General features: G+C 45.6%; 1 protein-coding gene and 1 long non-coding RNA gene across 9 annotated transcripts in view; one reads left to right on the top strand and one right to left on the bottom strand.

Annotated features, from left to right (window-relative positions):
• Positions 1-22500, bottom strand: part of LOC147027032 (uncharacterized) — a 215886-nt gene that overhangs the window by 107268 nt on the left and 86118 nt on the right. The window lies entirely within an intron of this gene.
• Positions 1-22500, top strand: part of DYNC2H1 (dynein cytoplasmic 2 heavy chain 1) — a 326677-nt gene that overhangs the window by 249624 nt on the left and 54553 nt on the right. For all 8 annotated transcript variants that reach the window (XR_015058641.1, XM_085883078.1, XM_085883083.1 and 5 more), the window contains one exon: positions 11354-11426. Coding sequence is in view for 7 of the 8 variants with exons in the window: in XM_085883078.1 (XP_085739204.1) it covers positions 11354-11426 (73 nt within the window). In the remaining variant the exon portion in view is untranslated. The remainder of the gene's footprint in view (positions 1-11353; positions 11427-22500) is intronic.

Genomic DNA, 22500 nt, shown 5'->3' with positions numbered 1-22500 from the left:
TATGGTGTGGTTAACAACACCCATAGCTGGGTTTCGGCGTTGATCTGAAAAGCTGCGACTCGATTGCTCGTTCGGTGGGCGCGCACGGCTGCAATTTAGCTAAAGGCGGTCGCCCGCACGTCGAACGGGCGAGAATCCACAACACTGGTATCAGGAATGGGATGCAAATTCATCCCCCTCCAAACCATATTTACGGAACCGGATCAAGGTTGTGCGAGGCGACCCTCCGGTTCCATTAAATTCCGAGCGTTGAAATTTTTTATTTCCGATACGCAAAATGGCAGCTCAAGGCGAGCAGGGGCAGGGAGGAATATGCTTTAATGTAGAATTCATGGCCCAGGACTAAACGTTTTATTATAATCGCACCACGAATTGTCGTCAGTGGGAGCGGCCTGTGCAGGAACTTTACCGGCAACCAAAAACGGAGTCGCAAAATGGCGGCGCAGCCGCACCTCAGCGGCACAAGGTGTGAGCAGGTTGCTATTAATAGCGCAGCGAGCCGCAGGGCACGGGGGAAGCGCTCCCGCCCACCAGTTCAAACCACGTGGGCATGGCAGGCGAAACAGGGCGACGACGCGTACATTGGCGAACTTCAAACACAATTGTCGGATGCCTTGGAGCAGTGGAGGTGTGGTGATAACTGTATAGAGGAATTGCAAATTGAATTGGACGAGGCACAGGAGCGAGTTCGGGGGCTGGAAAAAGACTTAGCCAACGCAGAGTGGGTTCATGAGGATTATGTGCACACGGAATCACAACGATTGGCCGATGCACAGGAACTAATGCGGGAGCTGGAAGAGGACTTAGCCAGCACAGTTGTGGAACTACATGGAGAAACGACGAAAGTAGAATGGTTTCGTGGGTTTTTGGTACAAAATGCAAGCGAACTGAATAAAAGAAAAGAGGAGGAGCAAATTAGTAACTCTCGGGATAGGAAGAGCTTGGAGGAAGAATGGGAAACAAAGCTGTAAGAGGAAAAACGGAAACACAATTTGGAATTGGAACTACTGAAGGAAGAGGTAAGATCAGGCAATCAGATAAGGGAGAGCCTGGAACAGGAGATAGAAAGAGGAGAGAAATCTCTGGACCAAAGGAAGGAAGAATTTTTGGAAAAGTCAAGACAGTTCGAAGAACTACAGGGAGAAATGAGGGAAGTGGAGTGACGTACCCATGAGTTGGAACATGAGAAGCGCGAACGGAATGAAAGGATAGAGGAAGAGCGAATTAGTAACTCCCGGGATAGAGATAACTTGGAAGAAGAATGGAAAACAAAGGAAAATGAAAAATAAAAAAGGAAAAACGGAAACACGATTTGAAATTGCAACAACTGAAGAAAAAGGTAAGATCAGGCGATCGGATAAGAGGAAGCTCAGAACAGAAGATAAAAAGAAGAGAGAAATATCTAAAAAAAAACTCTTGAAAGGAGATGAGCAAGAGAATGGATGAAATGAGGAAGGAAGAATGTGAAAGAGGTGTGGAGATGAGAAAGGGATTAGAAAAAAAAAGCTTCTGAGTTACTGAAACACCAAAACAAAGAGACGGGATTACAAAACGAGCTGAGGATGTTGAGAGAGGAAAGAAAGAGAACGGAGAATGAAATAAAATGTTAAGGAACCACACTGTGCAGATCGAACAGTTAGAAGCAGAAGCAAGATTAAAGAATGAGATGCAAGAAAGAGTAATGAAGGAAACGATGAGATTGGAGAAGGAAGAACAAAAGGGACAAGGGGTGAAAGAAATTTAAAAAGAAAGACAAGAACAATTGAAAAATAAAGCAAGGTTGAAGTACGCGGAGATAGTGAAGGAACAACGAATGAAACAGGGAAAGGAGACCGGCCATTTGAAGGAAACTATGAGATTGGAGAAGGAAAAAACATGAGAAACAGTGGGAGAGAAAACAAAAACGATATGAATTTGAAATTAACCAACTCAAGGAGAGAGCAAAGTTGGAGTCCACAGAGATGGAAAAGCTCCGGAAAGATAACGAACAACTAAGGGGGCACAGAATGGAAGAACAACTCGAATAGGAAGGAAAATGGAGCCAGGAAGAAACAGCAATAATAAACGAAGTGACGGAGAAATTAAAGGAGGTAGAGGTGACGACGACGGAGATGCAGGAATTAAAAGAAACTAAAGACGAACACACACATGGAGTTAGCGAGGGACAATGAGGGTGAGCTTGGGGGAATGTCCCGTGACCCGGTGCGAGCAGCAGGATAGCCTCCTTCAGGAGCGAAGGGATACGCTATGCTCCCTTGAAGCGGATCACGACCAGGTGGGTCCAGTCGAGCTCTGCAAGTTTGGGGGGCGAGTGCTGTGAACTGGTACACGCGGAGCTTGGGGGAGTATGGAGGCCCCGGGAGCACTTGTGGTGGCGCGAATTGCCAGCGTGATTGTCCCGGTGTGTGTGCTTACAAGTGTGGATGTTGCATGTTGAAACACGCACATAGTGTGGGTGAAAGGCCGTGTGTGAGAGGAACCGCGTGTGTGAGATCGCGGTATGAAAGGGAGATGGCGGTTGGTATGCGGGAACACGCAACCGCATGTCCAAATGCGAGTGTCATGGTAAGGTGTGTAAGAGTCATGGCACGTGGGAGTGCGTGCGTGAAATTGCGACGAAGACGGCGCCAGATGAGGGACAAAGGCCGTGTAGCGGCCGTAGCTGTTTTGGTGACCGTGCCGGATTTGCACGGCAGCGTGCTGGTTCAATGCTGTGCTTCGCACGAGGCCGCCGCGTGCGTGCCTGCGCGAGTGAAATCCGATCTGGAAACGCACGCAGTGGATGCAAGCCGATCCCGCAGACGGACAGAAGTTAGGCTGGAAATATGAATTTGGATCGGATGGGTTCTCCAGGCGAGCGTGTATGTAAAGCTCCATGTGACCTGCGTCACACGTTCTGTTCGTAGAGCGTGCGAAGCGGTTTCCCCGATGCGTTATGCGTGCCCCGGCTTGCGCGAGAAATCGCGCGGTTTCGGGGTGCGAGTGACGTCATCGGGGAATCCGCGGCGTGGGTTACGGACGAGCAGAGCACATGTGCTCATGTGGGGAACCCCTCAAAATGCGAGGCTTGTTTGGGATGCGCAGGGTGATGTTGTGGCGGCACGCATGGTTGGAATCCGGCAGAAGGGAATCCCTGTCCGATGTTACCATCCGAGAAGGGACGAGGTGCGCAAGCAGCTGCCGTGACGTCACGGGAAAAGAGCGCAGGTTGCGAATTGCCGTGCTGGTGCGCAAAGAAAAAAAAAAAAGAGAAAAGCAAGCTTCGCCACTTCGAGTAAACAGGTTTCCCTGGGCAGGGGGTGGGAGAGCCCCTGCTTTGGGCGCAGGAAACAACTAGTTAGGGGGATGGGTTAGAGTTAGTTAGACCGGCTTCATGGGGACGTGAGTTGTTCCTCATGAAGCCCGTGGAATGGTTAGTGAAGACATACTTAATAGGGGACATGACGGCACAAATAGCAAATCAATTCGTGGCACAGAGGGCAGAAATGACAGATCAATTGGGGTAATGGGGGTACATTTGGGTGCACGGATTGATTTAATGAGGGATGAATTGGGGGAAAAGATGGAGAAAATGAAAACTGAGATGCAGGAGTGTGTGGATGTTAAATTGGGAGAAATACAAAGCAAATTCGAGGCTACATTGGAGGAAACAAAGGTAGAAATTACATTGGAGGGGGAAAATATATGAAAAAAATTGGTAGATAAAATTGATGCAACGAACAGTCGGGTTGATAAAGTGGATGAAAGCCTGGAACGTCATCGTGCCTGTGTGGATGCTCGTATGCAGCTGCAGGTTGAAAAGTGGGGAGAGCTGAGGAAGCAAGGGATGAATTTGGCGGAGGAGGTAAAAGGATTGGAGGCTCGTTTGGACGAACAAGATAAAATTATGAGCCAAGATGAAGTCTTGGATAAAGGCCTGGTAGAGCCGTCTTTTGTAAGTAGAGTGTCCGGGTTGGTTGAGGAGCAGCTACAAACTCGCGACGGAGCCTTGGAAGAGGTTGTGCGGGCCCAGAAGATCCTGCGGGAAGAGGTGAATCGGTCCATTCAATGTTTGGAACAGGAGGCAAAATTGACCCACGAGACCCTCACCACAAAACATTTTTGGCCACAGTGGGCTCCAAAATTGGATACGCAGCCACAAGGGTGTTTGATCCCTGGGCTGGATTCGGACAAGGGAGAAACTGAGAAGCGGGCCACCGTAAAAGTGATCCCCCTGGTAAATTTCGACGGGTCAGGGAGCGTTGAAGCTTTTCTGACACAATTTGAGTGCATTTCCCGACTAAACGGGTGGAATGAGCGGGAACGTACAGGGAATTTGGTGGCAACGTTGCGGGGACCAGCCGCAGATGTGTTAAACGTGATCGCGGAGGGATGTTGACCAGCTCCCACATTTGCGAGGCGTTGAGCCGTTGGTTTGGGTTTGCAGCAAACTGTGATCTGGTGCGGGCCCAGCTCCAGCACCGCAAATTAAAGCCGGGTGAGACAGTGCAGGAGCTGGCACAGGACATTTACCAATCAGTCAGGATCGCGTATCGGGACCTTACAGTGGAGGCATGGGACAGACTGGCACTAGAGAAATTTTTAGCTGCTCTTCCTGACCCTGAGGTCCGAGCGCTAGTGGAGCTACAGGATCCACCCAACGTGCACCGAGCGGCCGAGTGCGCGGCCAGGCTGGCCTCATGGAGGCGGCCGGGTCGGGTGCCCGAGAGGCCATCGGTGACGATCCGACAGGCGGAGATCCAGGATCAGGGAGGGGGGCTGGGAGAAATTGGCATTACCCAAATGCTTCAGAGGATGAATCCTCCTGCTGAACCGCCAGGTCTATCCGAGATGCCCTTTCATGGGTCGGGTCCGGAAATCACTGTCGGGGGTCGGGGAGACTAGATTGGGCTGAGCATATACGGCCATGCTCGGCTGCTGAGATTGTGGCGAAGTGCCCTCCTTTGGTGGAAAAAAAAATGAATTGTGGAAAAATTGGCATGGGTTTGTGAGTTCTGCTTGGTTTTAGAGTGACAATCGGGACAGTGGGTAATTGGAAACAAAGCGGGCACGAGTGGCTGTCCAATGGCTGGTGCGTGGATCGGATGAGAAGTGCTGTGTGAGTTGTTTCAAGTTAAGAAGTGAAATGTATGGTGCACACGTTGATTTTTTATTGGACATGGTGTGGTAATAGGGAAGGTCATGGTCGGTGAAGTGTTAGAAATGCAGGTGTCACATGTAAGGCCGATGGGGTGGGGGAGTCATGTGGGTTTTGTGGGTGGGGATGATGTGCTTGTCCACAGGGATTGCTGAAGCTCACGATGAGCGTGAATTGCGACCCCCCTCAAGGAGATTCACCACCTGGTGGCTAATGGTGACAGTGTCTGGAGGCAACTGGGAGAGGGTCTGGTTGGGCGACCAAGGCGGGGAGGACCTTGGCGACCCAGGAAGGCCAGAGGAGCCAGTGAGACCCCTTCCAGAGTGTTGTACGGGATTAGAGCTGATGGCTACCAGGGGGGAGGGAATCAAAGGGAGCGGGGCGGAGAAACGTCCGGGTTGGACTAAAGCTTACCTGTGGGCATGGTTGCACCTGAGATGCCCCCATCATCTTGTGGTAACCCACCCCACGGCCACGACGGGATTCAGCCTGCATGATTAAAATGAGGACCATGACCTAGAAATGTGATGATGACCATGGTGTGAGTGTTGTGAAGATGTATGAGTCTCACTCGATCCCGCACAACTTGACATGTGCAGCAAGGGCATGATGTCCGCATAATTTTGGGGCAAGCAAATTTGAAAATTGGCTCCCCAGGTAACGCTGGGTCTATTAGCATCCACTGGGGGAGGCGGTAAAGTGTAAATATCCTGTGAATAGTGTCGTTAAGGCTTAGAGTAGGAATGTAAAGTATAAGTGTTGTGTTTTTGTGGAACCTTTTGTTCCCCTCCCCAGATCACTGGAAGAGTGTTGGGCAAGAGCGATGATCCAGAAGATGGAGTGCAACTTCGCTCAGTGCTCTCATGTGATAAAATAAAAAAATAAAAAAAATAAAAACGAATGATTGTTTAGGCGAGGATAAGGCCATAAGGGGGTAGTACATTAAGCAGGATAGGTAAGTTAGCTGCGACTCGCTGCCCATTGCCCCTCCTACTTTATTTCGTTAGGTTAATTAGGTGTGAGTCAGTAAGTGTTAAGGCTGGTACGGTAGCGCCTGTGATATACCTTGCAGGAGCTGCGGTACCAGAGGAGGGGGCAGTGTTACGTTTGAGGGGGGGGGTATGCATTCAAAGGGTAATTAGGATGTTTAATTAGGTATGCCATGCTGTTCGAGTTTACCAGGATCTCGATGTAATAAGTAGCAATTCAGTGGTGATAAGTTGTCTAGTAAATGTTCATTTCTTCAAGGGGGAAATGATAATTGTCACGTAATTAGGTAGGGACACGGGATAGGGTAAGTGTGTCTGCGTAAACCCCTTTTGGTATTCTCTGGAGACTGGCCGTGACGTCACAGGACAGTGCAGCGGATGGCTCCGCCCCGTGATCACGATTGGCAGAAGGCGACGGCGGTGGGCCAATAAACGGCTCGATTGGAAGTGACGAGGACAGGAGGATAAAAAGGTTCTGTTCAGGGTCGAAAAGGAAGAGGAAGAAGATCGGGACAAAAACGATCGTGTTTTTTTGGTGTGGAGGCTGTTGCACGGAGAGCGTCCTTGTTGTTGTGCTGATTCGATCGTGTTCTTCATCGTGTCCTGGAGCCTTGCTGAGCCTCGTGCCTCACCTTGGTTGGCTCTGGGGTTCTGCTGACTCGGAGTACGGGGTCGAACGGCGGGCGGATCTGCCTCCCTCTCCTGCTCGCAACTTGGCGCCAGAACTGGTTCCCTAGTGGCTGTGAGCGGACTTGGGCCAGGACCAGGAGGTCGACAGTACCACGGTTTCTCCTGCCCCCGTGACGAGAGCAAGGCCAGCTCGTCCGACGCAGATCCAGGGACAGTTGAGTCCACACCACGGTCCAGCCTGACCACCAGAAATAGCTACGTTGTGTGTGTGTGTGTGTGTGTGTGTGTGTGTGTGTGTGTGTGTGTGTGTGTGTGTGTGTGTGTGTGTGTGTGTGTGTGTGTGTGTGTGTGTGTGTGTGTGTGTGTGTGTGTGTGTGCTTGGCTCCTTAGAGGGTTTGAGATCTGTATATTCATTGGAATTGTCTGTGTTTTTCCCCACGCCCGATCCCACACCATCCCGTCGAATTGCCCCGGATCCCCTCTTCTTGCCGAGTCTTGTTATTTCTGGTTAGTAATAAAAACAAATAAACATCATCAACTCAGTGAAAAGCGACTCGTGTGCCACCTTCCTCGTCCCGTTTGCGGTGGAGCGATTAGAACCGCCATGTTTGGGTTATAAATAAATAAACCGCCTCCATCGTTTCGGCTCATTCTACGTTGGCGGGACTGTTCAAGTCCCGTGGACGTCACAATATTCAGGACTGGTCTCCGATATGAGGTGTCGTCCTGTGCTGAGGTGTCGACCACCAGACGGCGGGGTCTCCTTGGGTTAACCTGAGGCGGTCCTTTCAGGTGGGTGCCTGGAATGTCCAATCCCAAAGAGAGGATGATCACCTGTCTCTGTTATCATCTGAGCTCAGGCGTTTGAACATCGGTATTGCTCAGGAATTTGAACTCTGAGGTTCTGAGCTCAGGTTTTTGAACTCTGAGGTTTGGAGGGGAATAGTGGTGAATACATGTTGGGTGGTTACACCTCCTATTGTTCTGGTCACTGATGGTTACCTTACCCAAGGAGTTGCTGTAGATGTATCCAATGAGCTGATTTCAATGATAACTGAGGTAACACCAGTCGACGAGCGTATTACGAGACGAAGGATTCGTCACTCCTTAGGTATCGTTTCCCTGGTCTCTGTGTATGCTCCGACTGAGGTGAGTGATCTCACTGTGAAGGACGCATTCTATGCCATGCTTGAGTCTGTGGTTGATCAGTGCCCCAGCGAGATACTCTTCTCATCTTGGTGGATTTCATTGCATCGACTGGAACTGCCAGGAATGGATATTCGACATGTATTTGTCCCCACGGCTCTGGAACTGTGAAGCAGAATTGCACTAAGTTCCTGGACTTTGCAAGAAGTCATGGACTTCGGGTGGCTGGTTCATGGTTTCAGCACCCACAGGCTCATCGCTGGACTTGGTATTCCAATGCTGGTGGTGTGGCAAAGGAGATTGACCACATGCTGGTTGTTGGTCACTGGAGGATGATCCAGAACGAACTGCAGGGTCAGAGAACTACCAGAGTGCGCAGTTCCTCAATACCAACCACAGGCTTGTGGTAGAAACTCTGAAGTTGCAGCCGAAATCCAGGAGAATGGAACCATCCCAGCCTAAGCTGGATATTGGCAAGCTCAAGGATGTGAGGGTAGCTGAGGAGTTTGCAAACCAGCTGAGTGGGGATTTGGGGGGTCTGAGTGCTTTAGGGAATCTTAAAGAGTTGTGGAATGCCTTCAAGACCACCATTCTTGATGTTGCTGGTGGGTGTCTTGGAACGCACAGTCTGGCAAAGAAGAACTTTGTCTCTCATGGGACACTGGACACCATTAACCAGAGTCGCAGGGCCAGTTTTAAAGGCAGAGCTGATATGAGCTGTTCAGGGAATTGAGACATAAAACTGTATGTGTGCTAAGGGTGCACAAGGAGGCCGATGTGCAAGGAATCTGTGTGGAGGTTGAGCATAACCTGTGGTTCTCGGCCTGCTTGCAGGGGAATAAGTGCATTGCCTTCCTCCAACCCCATCCCTCAGTGTACTGCAATTATTGCGGAGGCTGGAGGACTCTTGTCAAAGAAGTCCGAAGTAAAGGCCCACTGGACCGGAGACTTTGAGTGGCTATACCATGCTGATCCACCAGCTGTTGAGTTGGATGTCAGGGGTGTTACTGTCCCTACTGCTTGACCCTACAATCACCAGTGATCCACCTTCGTTTGTGGAAACACAGGCTGCGGTGAACCGGTTGAAATGAGGTAAAGCTCCTGGGATCTGTGGCATCCATGCTGAACTTCTCAAGGCTGGTGGAAATGCTGTACTCGTGTCATTGCTTGCAATTCTGTGCTCTGCCTGGAAAACAGGCATCATCCCAACTGACTGGAAGAGGGGCCTTGTTATCCCTCTCTGGAAAGGGAAGGGTGATCGCCAGGACTGCAACCACTACCGAGGGGTGACGCTGCTCTCAGTGCCCTCTGGAGGATTCTTAGTCTTCATGGGGTGCCACCAAAACTAATTAATCTGATGTTTGAACTTTACTCTGGGACTGAGAGTGCGGTGAGATGTGGTGATGCCATTTCAGACATATTTCCATTTTTACTGCAGTTCGTCAGGGGTGTGTACTAGCCACCACACTTTTCAGCACTTGTATGGACTGGATTGTGTGGAGGATGTCGGAGAGATCAAGCTACGTTCTGTCGTTTGGGAATCTCAAGATCTCTGATCTTGATTTTGCAGATGATGCAGTCATGCTGCAATCTTGTCTGAAGCTGTTTGTACTGAGGATGTTGAGGTCACAGAGAGATTCACTTACCTTGGCAGTGATATTCATGTCTGCTGGCTGAGCCAGAGGCCAATAGACGCCTGGGTCGGGGCTGGGGAGTCATGGATTCACTGGATCATGGGGTCTGGTGCTGCCGGTACCTGTGCAGGACCACGAAAGTCTGAGCCTTCAGGTCCTTGGTGTTTCCAGTCTTGCTCTGCAGATGTGAGACTTGGACTCTGACCAGGAATCTGAAATGGAGACTTAATTCCTTTGGGACCAAGTCTCTTTGGAGAACCCTTGGCTTTAGCTGGTCAGACTATGTGTCCAATGAGTGGTTGCTGAGAGAGACTCAAATGATATTTGTTACCTGCATAGTACGTGAGCAACAGCTGTGGCTTTATGGATGTGTGTCTTGTTTTCCTGACGCTAATCCTGCTCACCAGATTCTCTCAGTAAGGGAGTCTCGTGAGTGAAGAAGGCCAATGGGCCAACCACGTGCCTCCTGTTTGCAGCAGGTTGATCAGCATCTCAAGGAGATGGGGATGGGCCAGGCATCTGCTTGGAGTATGAACAGGTCGAGGCCCCTGGAGCTTCCAGTTGTTGAGCACTTTCCAGTCTTTTGCTGCTGATTCTGTATATTTTGCACCTGAAAAGGTTGTAATGTTTCTGGCAACCCTCATCTCTGACTCTGCAACTGGATCAGATGGCATCAGCTCATCTATATATTACTAAAACTCTCATCTTGTATGTATGTATGTATGTATTTATGTATTTGTGTACTATGTTCCTGAAATACAGCCAAAACAGTACACGATAGCACAAAAATTTTAGGGCCATCTTACTCACCATTCGCCTGTGGTGTGCAGTATCAAATTTCGTTCAAATCGGGCAATGAAAAAAATTATTAAAAAATTAATTCCCCATTCAGTCAAGTACTCTTTGGGAGAATTTGATCAATGCAAACAACCTCAGCGGTATAGTTTGCTGGAGTTATGTTGTTTTTTTTCTTGAAATGATTTATTTTTAAAATCTCAAACATTTCGTTTCGACAAAGAACGATATATTTTTAAGCATAAAATTATCATCGCCATTTTGATGTCGTACTTCCGTGTTCATTAAAAAATAAAATTGTGTTTAGAAGATTATGCACAATAATTTATTCGACTTTCTTTTCTCTGGTTTATTTTTTCACATTGACGTGCAATATCACGTTTCGTTCAAATGGGGCAACGAAAAAAATTATTTAAAAATCAATTCCCAATTCACTCAAGTACTCTTCGGGATTATTTGATCAATGCAAATAACCTCAGCGGTATAGTTTGCTGGAGCTATCTTTTTTTTTTCTTGAAATGATTTTTTTCATCAACCGCTGTCACAACGGGAACCCAACGGGTTCACGGGTCGTCTGGTGTGTCTTAAAACCCTGCTCTGCTGCGCATGCACTTCCTTTCTCTGCCAGTCATTTACCACAGGTCATCTTCCATCTGCTTTGAAATCGGCCAACATCACAGCATAACATAAAAAATTGCAAAAATGGATTCTCTTCCCTCAGACCAACCAGCTTACTTTCAATCATCAGTAAGGTCACAGAATCCATCATCGCAGTTGACATAAAATAATTCCTTTTCTCCAACAGCCTCGTTTCAGATCATCAATTCAGATTCAGACCTGGTCACTGCCTTGGACATGCTGCTTCCACTCTCCCAATAATGCATGTGCTGGCTTTCAGGAGGCATATGGATAAACATTTGGCTATCTGAACTTGACTTTTGGTTGCTTCTGCACTCACCAATGAAACTGTGATGGGTTTTGCTGTTATTATTGTTGTCATAATCACTACCTTCTTTTTTCAGGTTCTGGTGCTCCAAGCCATCCAGCCAGATCACCTTCTCGGTGCCATGATGGAGTTTGCCTGTTGTGCCTTGGGTAAGACTTCATAGATTATGCCAGAGCATTGTCTTTGCAAATACACTGCACTGGATAATTCACACTTTTTTCACACTTTTAAAGACTTTATATGAATTTCTATGATCAATAATAATAAATGCCAATGTGTGCCTGTCCATCAGTCAGTCAGTCCATCTGTCTCCTCCGTAACTCCAAAACCATGAAACCTAGCAGCCCCAAACTTTGCATGCATACTAAGGGAACTCCAAGGTGGTGCATGAATGAAAATTGTATGTTTGGGTTAATTCAAACACTCCTTCTGAAGATAATTTAGGGGGTGCCCATCACAAAAAAAAGCAAAATAAGCCTTTCTAAGATGGTGACGTGCCATCTTGGTCAGCTTGCAAGAGTCTTTAAGCCGCCATTTTTTTGGCCTACTCAACAATGCCTTGGCTTGGAAGAAGCCACAATGATTTCTTCATGATAGTTTCTTTTTTTTTTTTTACTTTCCTCACTTATATCAGCGAATGCCTGATCATCATACCTACAAATCGCTGGATACATTGCAATGTTTATAAACGCCCGGAGATGCCAGCGTTCGTGTCTTTATTTAATTTCTGCACATGCCATAAACATTAGAATCTCTAAAACTAAGCCGATTTTCAAAATTTAAGCTCCAGAATTGAACTTGGTAGCTGTTCAGACTGCTAAAACAAAAAAAAATGTTCATTTGCCCAATTCGGTGACAGTTTGACATTTCGTGTGTCTCTGGGAGGCGTTTAATATGACAGATCAGTGATCGCTATATGCTTGCCAAGCCAGTCGTTCCTTATCAACTGTTTAATTGGAGTGTTTCCTTGAGTGCATAATCCACTTAGTGAGTGTGCTACAATATTCGCACTGCCACTGAATACTGTATATCGATCGACTTGAATAATGTTCAGGGGCTACTCGCATGCATTAGCCCTGCATTGTCATATGGTGTGTTGGGCATTGGCTCGCTTGCTGGAGATGTGCAAATTTATTTTACACGACGTTTCCCCTTTTTGTACCATCTCCTTTTATTATACGACCCATCATTTCAGCATAGATGAATACATATAAAAAAAATTAAACGTTTTGTTTTTAAAAGCTTCTTCAACTGTGTCGTTGGAGTGCTTGCTTGGAGCGTTCTTAAAGCTTCAATCTCTATAAGCTTCCATGGTGATACCGTGCCGTGGTTGTCCTTGTGGTGATTACAATGAGTAAAAAATGTTTTCAGTTACAAAGCAATGAATCGCCACATCATGGCAGGATAGCCATGAGGCTATTCCAAGAGCCAATTGCACACTCACTCTAAGCTGTCTAGCCTGGGTTCGAATCCCTACCCAGCTATAAACTGTCATCCCGGTGTTTCACAGACAGCGTGATTCATCAATGTGTGTGTCGTCTCTCAGATGGACATTAAACTGACCGTCACATCTGCTGGAATCTCTCTCTCTCTCTCTTTCTCTCTTTCTCTTTCTCTTTCTCTTTCTCTTTCTCTTTCTCTTTCTCTTTCTCTTTCTCTTTCTCTTTCTCTTTCTCTTTCTCTTTCTCTATCTCTATCTCTATCTCTATCTCTATCTCTATCTCTATCTCTATCTCTATCTCTATCTCTATCTCTATCTCTATCTCTATCTCTATCTCTATCTCTATCTCTATCTCTATCTCTATCTCTATCTCTATCTCTATCTCTATCTCTATCTCTATCTCTATCTCTATCTCTATCTCTATCTCTATCTCTATCTCTATCTCTATCTCTATCTCTATCTCTATCTCTATCTCTATCTCTATCTCTATATCTATCTCTATCTCTATCTCTATCTCTATCTCTATCTCTATCTCTTTCTCTTTCTCTTTCTCTTTCTCTTTCTCTTTCTCTTTCTCTTTCTCTTTCTCTTTCTCTTTTCTCTTTCTGTTTCTGTTTCTCTTTCTCTTTCTCTTTCTCTTTCTCTTTCTCTTTCTCTTTCTCTTTCTCTTTCTCTTTCTCTTTCTCTTTCTCTTTCTCTTTCTCTTTCTCTTTCTCTTTCTCTTTCTCTTTCTCTTTCTCTTTCTCTTTCTCTTTCTCTTTCTCTTTCTCTTTCTCTTTCTCTTTCTCTTTCTCTTTCTCTTTCTCTTTCTCTTTCTCTTTCTCTTTCTCTTTCTCTTTCTCTTTCTCTTTCTCTTTCTCTTTCTCTTTCTCTTTCTCTTTCTCTTTCTCTTTCTCTTTCTCTTTCTCTTTCTCTTTCTCTTTCTCTTTCTCTTTTTCTCTCTCTCTCTCTTTTTCTCTCTCTTTTTCTTCTTCATCCATCACAATTCCACAATAAAAGTAAAATGTCAAAAGATGTCGTGATGGTAATCCATAAGAGGATTGTGGTGTCGTATTGTGGCATCGTAATGTGCTGTCATTCCGACCTTGTTTGGTTGTTTTTTTGAGATTTCATCCCTCTGTGTTTTTACATTTTTTTCTTCATCTTTTTTTAAATTTTTTCTTGTTGGCAGTTAGAGCAGATGGCAAAAACAACACAATATCAAAAACTGGAATGGAAAGTCGAACTGCCAGCTGTACAGAGCAGACGTGCCCCCAATACACCGCTTTCCTTCTCTCCCGGCGGGTGTTTATTTCATATATTTCCTTTTGCACATATCTCTGTGAAGCAAGTCAAAGTAATCGCTGATGAACGCAGGCACATCATGAATGTGTTTCTTAGCTGAGGCTTATATAAACAACATGGTAGAATTTGTTGCAGAAAATTGAAGAAGAAGAAGAAGAAGAAGAAGAAGAAGAAGAAGAGAAAAATAATAAGTCGTGGTCACAAATATACATACTTAACCACATACGTTTCCTCCATTATAATAAGATATATTTCCTTTTGCACATATCTCAGTTAAGCAAGTCAAAGTAATCGCTGATGAACGCAGGCACGTCATGAATGTGTTTCTTAGCTGAGGCTTATATAAACAACATGGTAGAATTTGTTGCAGAAAATTGAAGAAGAAGAGGAAGAAGAAGAGAAAAATAAGAAGTAGTGGTCACAAATATACATACTTAACCACATACGTTTCCTCCATTATAATAAGATATATTTCCTTTTGCACATATCTCAATTAAGCAAGTCAGAGTAACCGCTGATGAACGCAGGCATGTCATGAATGTGTTTCTTAGCCTCTTAGGCTTATATAAACAATATGGCGGAATTTGTTAAAGTTTGAAGAAGAGGAAGATGAAGAAGAAGAAGAAGCCGCTTTGGTCACAAATATGCATACACGAGGAAGAGTACCTGTCCCAAGTGACGGGAAAAGCTTGCAAAAGTATCCATCCCCAGTGACGGGAAAGGTTTAAGTTCATCTATCAATTTAAATAATATTTCACTGACTTTAACAAAGGTCAATTATGTTGCATTCTTGGTTTCACTCAGAAACAAAGCTCTGAGCTAGTTATACCTTCTACTGCAAAATGTAGGTGCAACACAGCACCGCCATTTTGCGGTGGGCGGTATAAGTAGCTCAGAGGTTTCGTTCGGAGGTTGGATTTGTCTCAAAAGAATGCAAAATATCCTGGTTGCGAGAAAAAAAATTGACATCAACATTATCATGCCTGTTCTCCCGTCATTTCAAAAGTGAATGTTAAGCTTTTCAAATGCAGCGTGAGAAGCCGTAAACAAGAAACAAAATGAATGCATAGACAGACACCATGGTTCACAATATGTAATAGATGACTTCCCTTCCAAGGAACTTCAACACACAAGGAGACCATTTGGCCCATGGAGCCTGTACAATGGTTGCCAACCTGTGACTTTTTTATACAGAGTCAAGGCTCATGGAAGAGCTGGAATACTTAATGGATCATGACACACAGGACAAAAGGAACAGCAGCGAGAGGTTGGGGACAATGTGGTAAAAGGAGGAATGGGGTTTACAGGATGAATACAGAAGGAAACTTCGTCCTCAACCCCTCCCCCCCCACCCCCAAAGCAATCCTACTGATCCCCTCCTCTCTCCCTTACTGCCCTCTCCCCCTCTCTTTCCCTCCCCACTTTCCCCTTCTCTCTCCCCTCCCCTCTTTACCCTCTCTCCCCCCTTCTCCTCTGTCCCCATCCCCTCACCCTCCCCACCCCCTTTCTCATGCCCCACCCCACTTTTTCCTCCCTCTCTCTCTCTCACTCCCCACCCCTTTCTCTCCCCTCCATCCCCCACTCTCCCTTCCTCTCCCCCCACCCTTTACTCCCTCCCGCTCCCCTCCCCTCCCCGCTCCCCCCCCCTCCCCGCTCCCCCCCCTCCCCTCTCCCCTCCCCGCTCCTCCCCCACCCCTCTCCCCTCCCCGCTCCTCCCCCTCTCCCCATTCTCTCCATCCCCTCTCGATGTGTCCATGCTCTATCTATTTTAAACAGTTCAATTTCCTTTTACTTTTTCTTCGCTTTCCCTATTCAGTAGTTACTTTTATTTGATGCTAGCAAATACCACCCATCACTTCGCTGATGGGAATATTAAGAGAGAGGGGGGGGGGAGAGAGAGAGAAGGGTGGGGAAGAGGAAGAAGGGGGAGAGTGAGACAGTGGAGGGGAAAAACAGACAGGAGGGAGGGGAACGAGGAAGAGTCGGGGAGCAAGGAGGGGTGGAGGGCAAGGAGGGAGTGAGAGTGAGGATGGGTGGGGGAAGGGAAGGCAGCATGAGGTGAGAGGAAGGGAAGGCAGATGTATCGTCGAGCGTTAATTACGATTCATTCCGTCTCATCAAAATGATTCTGCATAGAATAACAGTGAAGATGGAAACAAAATAATGTCTGAAATCCATTTTCTATCGGTCATACTATAAAAACCGCCCAGAGACAAACACCGCCCAAAGATAAACACTGTCCGGACACATCCAGAGACAAACACCATGAGACAAACATCGTCCAGAGAGAGAGAGAGAGAGAGAGAGCGAGAGGTGTTGCACTGTAGTAGGAGGGGATGAAGTGAGGATGGGACAGAGAGACAGAGGGGTGGGGTAGGGGAGTTAGCAGGGAAAAATTTCATGCTTTATGGAACACACACACACACACACACACACACACACACACACACACACACACACACACACACACACACACACACACACACACACACACTAATTGAGGTGTCAGTGTCAGTTCCCAGCGATTTAGGCCTAAACGATGCAGAAATCAAGAAAATGACCAAATACCTGGTTCTCAAAAATGAAGTGAAAATATCTTGGAGTCTGAAGAGTGCCGAAATTGGACCAGTGATTATTGGAGCAATGGGAATTATGAAGGAGAACCTCACAGAGATCTTAAAAACTATCCCTGGGAATATTAACACTAACGAACTGCAATTGGAAGTTGTCTGGGGCTCAGTGTGATCTTCAAAAGAGCCCTCAGAACAAAACTTTGCGAACAGGCAAACTTCACAACTTGGTACATGAATCATGATCCCCCTTACCAAAACTGAGGTGGATGCTTCGAGACCTGGGAGGACTCTGTTCCATCTTATGAAAGCGGCATATGGAGATAACAACCAAAGACTCACACACACTGAGGCCTATTCTAAGTTCCTTTGTGGTAATATATACACACACACACACACACACACACACACACACACACACACACACACACACACACACACACACACACACACACACACACACACACACACACACACACACACACACACACACACTGCATAAAAATAACAGACACAAAGATTTACCTTTAAACAGAGTTCTTTGAAAGAGGAATTCAAGTAGAAAATTAGTGAAATATATCAGACCACAGACAACACAAAATGTCTGTCTATGCTTTTTATAGCTCGATCCAACATGGAGGAACTCCGAACATGAGGTCAACGGATGTTATTTTTTTCTTTGTGTCGATGTCGAAGTGACGGGTGGATAATGAAAGCAGATCGCACAAAAAGGTTAAACAAAGCGATGTCGTCCAAAAATTGGAAAATGCACATTTTCAGCAGGAAAAAAAAAAACCCAGAAAAAATGCACTCGAGGCACCGTACGGCACTGTGGAGCCAAACTCCGGCGGCATGGGGCCTGAAACATATGTCCAATCAATATGTTCAAATTGAAAGCACGGGTACTTTTGCCTTGTATCGCCATCTAAACTAATAAAGTCTATAAAATAAAAGTTGCTCGGTCTCGGTGTGCCTATGTCTATCCCTGTGTCCATCCGTCCCTGCCTGCATGCATCCAGCCAGCAACAATTGTCCTATAGGGGATACCACTAGTCAAGCAATAAGAGTACCCCCCTACATGCACTCTGATCACCATATTTTTTTATCAATCTGCAAACAGTATGATATAGTTGAGTAAGGAGAGGATAGATTATCCGGTTTCATTTTACATTAAAACAAATCTCTTCCTCGTTCACCTTCTTCTTCTTCACTGATATTAAAGTGAGTCTCATTCAGTTCTGGTTCTTGTATTGATTAGATTCAGAAAACACTGATTATGTGCTGCCTTTTAAAGCATCACAAAGCAGGTTGCTCTACTAGCAACACAGGTGAGAAAAGAATACGAGAAAGCAGCCATTATTTCAATAACTTATTCACACAATTTTTAAAGGGTGAAAGTTAATTTTACTCCGCTTTTTAGCAATTATGCAAAGATTGGTATTCCTGTTAGCAAAGCGATGGGTCTTACTTCTGATGGTTTTGAAACGAAGAACCAAGCAGCTTGGTGAGCACCTACCAAGTGGCTTAAGCACTCAAGCAATCACTCCACCGAAACGGTTGACAAGGAACGGCTGGCTTGGCAAGCGATTACAGATTGCTGATTGGTAATATAAACACCTTGCACCCGAAGACACCCAAGTGATGTTCGAATTGGACAAATGAACACTTTTTTTTTTAGCAGTCAGAACTGCTGCTGAAGTAAATAAAGAAGTTTACATTTTGAAATTCAGCTGAGATTAAGAGATTAGAGCTTATGACATGTGTGGAAATTATATTCAGACACGAATGCTGGCATCTCCGGGCGTTTATAAGCATTGCAATGTATCCAGCGATTCAAAGGTATGATGATCAGGCAATCTATGATAGTGCAGTGGTTCAGGGGCCAAATTTTTGTCACACCTTGCACAACTTTAGAACAAGACAAAATAGGTATCATTTTTTTCCTTAGGATGTCTGCTTAAGGAAAAGTGATGTTGTACTCGTGAAATCTCTTGCTGACATGGCATATTAACCCCTTACATCCGGAAACATTGAAAATATGGAAATAGAAGAAAATATAAGAAATTTATTTCCCGCATAGGTTTTTATTCTTACTGAATGGTAGAAACACTCAAAACACTCACATATATGCTGTTCTTATGTACTTGAGCAACTGTTTTTATGCTACGAACTATGTTAATCCTTTAACCCCCCCCATTCCAGCACTTTACCCTCAACACTTGAACACAGCTCTGATTTACTGCTCCAGCAAAGCCAATAATTTTGTCATAGCATGTTGTCAGGTACTTCACACAGGAATTGTATGTTCCAAATAATACATAATCAAGATTACAAGTGAATTTAACTCTCTATGTACCGTGAAATACGTTAAGCTTTATCAAGACAATATGAGATAGTCCATTTTTCAGGATCGGAAATCACTGTCAGGTTTGGGACAACCCATCACTTTCTCTCCAGGGCTTTGCCTTTTACCACAATGGGATTAGTACATTATTCACTAACACATCAACTTGCATAATTAATGGTCCTATATTCAGGCTTAATATCCTTCAGTACAAAACAAGAAGAATGATTACCAGCACCCAAATCATCAGAAAAGGGATCTTAGGTATCTCCACCATCTGTTTCACCTTCCATCTCCTCTGGCTTCCTATTGAATGGATTACTGCAGTCTGACCTACAGGAGCAGATCTGTATACACTCTAGACCTGCTTGCAAGCATTGGCATTTCAGACCTTCACAGTTCTTGTCCGTACAATACAAATGTGTAACATCCCTTACTTCAGCAGGAGCAGATTCATTCATGTAGAAGACAGGTCGAAGTCCATTCACATTGTCCATATGCCATCCATGACCGACAGGACCTGCGATTTCTGGCCTCGCAATATGACTGACACCATATCATGGTCTGATATCGGGCACGAAGGGAGTGTTGCTTGTAGGCGTCTTCCGTGGGAGGCAGTTGCGAGGCTGGTTTGTCTGTGGTAGTGGCAAGGTGATAGCGCAAATCATTCAATGATGCTTGTTTTTTTTGCTTTCTTTCCATTCATTAGCAAGGCAAAGTCCATTGCAGATAATGTGAATGACTCTTCATCCTGGAAGTTCCCTAAACCTTGCAGTGCTTTGGCATTTTCCATGAGGACTGAAAAGGCGGTCTTCTTTCCCATCCGGTACATGGAAGATGTACTGTCACAACCAGACAGTGCATGGACTGCGGGTAGGACGTTGCACACATCTTGACCAAGTGTTCGAGCTATTTCATGGACCGGGATGTAGCGTTCTCTTGAAATGTCTTTTCCAGAATGTCCACAATGCATGAAGACCTCACTCGACAACATCCCTCGACTCCAGTAATAAAGTAACACCACTAAGACATCAGTGTCATCACATCTCAAGATGATTCTTGAGTGATGGGTTGACAAGTTCACTGCATGTAATAGAAGGCGAGTGTCCGCTTCCTCATGGGTACACTTCAGATCATGGATGTCTGACACACCGTCTTCATTTACCTCTCTCACTAGTTCACCCTCTTTGAATCCTCCAGCTAAAATGACTGATTTCCCCACAGGCAACAACTCACTACCATTCGTGCAAACAATCAGAGGTGAATGCTGCAAGACCTGCCTTATTTGCTGCCGACTTCAGAAAGCATCGATAGTTGGGAACATTCCTGTTACCCTGTATCAGGATGGTACTCCCAGCATCTGAAGTTCCACGACGCTCCATCTCTGACGACTTGATGCTAAGCTCCTGGTCATATCTATCAAACACTATAGTCACGACATCAACATCCATATCTCTATTGTTCAAAATCCTGATGAGTCTCTTCAGTACAAGCTTTCCAAAATCATCGAAGGTTTTGAAATGGTTGTCATTTATACCCTGGATCATGGCCATGCCATCAATGAGGTAGGCATCTGTGTTTATAGATGCTGGTGGAAGAACTACAATCTCTTGCCCATTCTCTTCAAGTTTGTCAGCAAGATCCGACTTCTTTGTCTTCCTCATTTTGCCATCATCATGAAACATGGACGTGGGTACCCCTGCTAACTCATACTGCACGACTTCACACATGTCGATTTCACGGTATTTTGACACTGCAAGCAACCTCCGAAACAGCACCTCTGTGTCAATCAACAGCTTCCTATCTTTGTCATTCTTGAGACATACTTTCATTGAAGCGAAAGTTGCAAGCAGTGTTTTATGGATTGGCTCCCAGAAACCTGTAGACCTCTCTACCATTCTCTCTGACAAAATTCTCCATCATGGATTTCCCGTTTTTGGGATCTTCTGTCGACGACTTCTCTACTTTCTCAGTTGCGACTTGGCCAGTGGTAATGTTCACCAGTTTAGCTGGAACTGAATCAAGGTCGAACGGATTCTGGCATTGATCAGAAATATACCCCTTTATCCTGGAAACATCATTTTGGTCTTTGCTTTTTCGGGCTGCACAAAGTTCTTCATGGCCCTTCTTGGACTTTGTAGTCTGGTACATCGACTTGAAGCACTGGGAATACTCGCCAGTCACATATCTAGTGATGAGCCAACGCAGCAGTGCACCTTTCCGCAGGGTGAAATTGACCACACCACCTCTGCTTTTTGCTTCACGGTTGATACTCTGTTCCAAGGCTTGGTCAGTCGGGACGCAGTTGAAACTGTTTTCTGACCGTCTCATGACAAAACCACCGCTCATCAAGAAAGAGAACATATCCGGGACAGTCTCTTCCAAATCAAAAATGGTCTAAATGGCTTCAAAATATTAAGAATCAAAAGGAAATGGTCTAAAACAACACTTTTTTTTTTAAACATGGAGAGAGCAAATCCAAACACAAGCGACAAACTTTTCATGAATTTTCTTGAATTTTTCATGTTTTTCATGTATGCCGCAAGTAAGGGGTTTGTACACCATGTCAGCAGGAGATTTCACGAGTACAACATCATTTTTCTTTACGCAGACATCCAAATGAACAAAATGAGACCTATTTTGTCTTGTTCTAAAGTTGTGCAAGCTATCTCCATTTTAGGGCCCTTTTTGGAACTCTGCCACTACACTATGATATGAGTGAGGAAAGTGGAAAAAAAAAGAAAAGAAACTTTCGCGTGAAGAAATCGTTGCGGCCTGTTCCAAGATGGACCAAAAAAAATGGTGGTTTAAGACTCTTGCGAGATGACCTTGCAAGGAGGGAGGGGAAGGGTGGAGGTGGGAGGAAGGATGGGAAGGGTTGAGATGAGAGGAGGGAAGGGAAGGGGCATGTGGTTGGAGTAGGGAGGGAAAGGAGTGGGAGTCTGGAGGGAAGGGGGGTGGATTTGGCGGAGGTTGAATGGTGCAGTGGGTGGAGGGAGGGGAAGGGGTGGGAGGAGGGACCCAGCATTGCCCGGCGCTGGGTACCATTGCAAGCATTTCATATTTGAGATTTACGGCTGATCGATAGAATCAGAAACATGTCGAGAGTTGAATGACTATGGCATTATTCTGAATTTTGGTCACAGATCAGACTGTTTGAAAAGAAGAAAGACTTGATGGATTCCGTGATGTCTTATTGGAAGTGAGCTTACTGACCTATATGAGAGATTATCTGTTTTTGAACCCTTTTAGTGAATGGGGAGTGATTTTAGTTTACTTCCTGGCAAACGGTAGGCAGCCAAATGAGGACTGTGGAAGAGGGCAGAGAAGCAAGAGCAGCAGAGCAGACCTGTCACCAACACAGGTTTGATGCCAGACAGAACATCTTTTGGAAAGGGTATCAGTCCACAATGGCCTACTCTTTTCAAAAGCCAACATGAATTATTTCACATCGACGTGTGAATCTAAGGAGATGTGATGGCTGGCTAACATCCGTTTTGTAAAAACCAGAATGGCAGTGTATTGTCGTGCCAAGAACTGAACCAAGATGAGACAGCTCAAAGGCGAGTGCACTATCTGTGGAA

Source organism: Eptatretus burgeri, chromosome 5, assembly GCF_056783735.1.
Source record: "Eptatretus burgeri isolate ZD-2024b chromosome 5, Ebu_testis_v1, whole genome shotgun sequence".
NCBI classification, from domain to species: Eukaryota; Metazoa; Chordata; class Myxini; order Myxiniformes; family Myxinidae; genus Eptatretus; species Eptatretus burgeri.
This window is presented reverse-complemented; position numbering and strand designations above follow the sequence as displayed.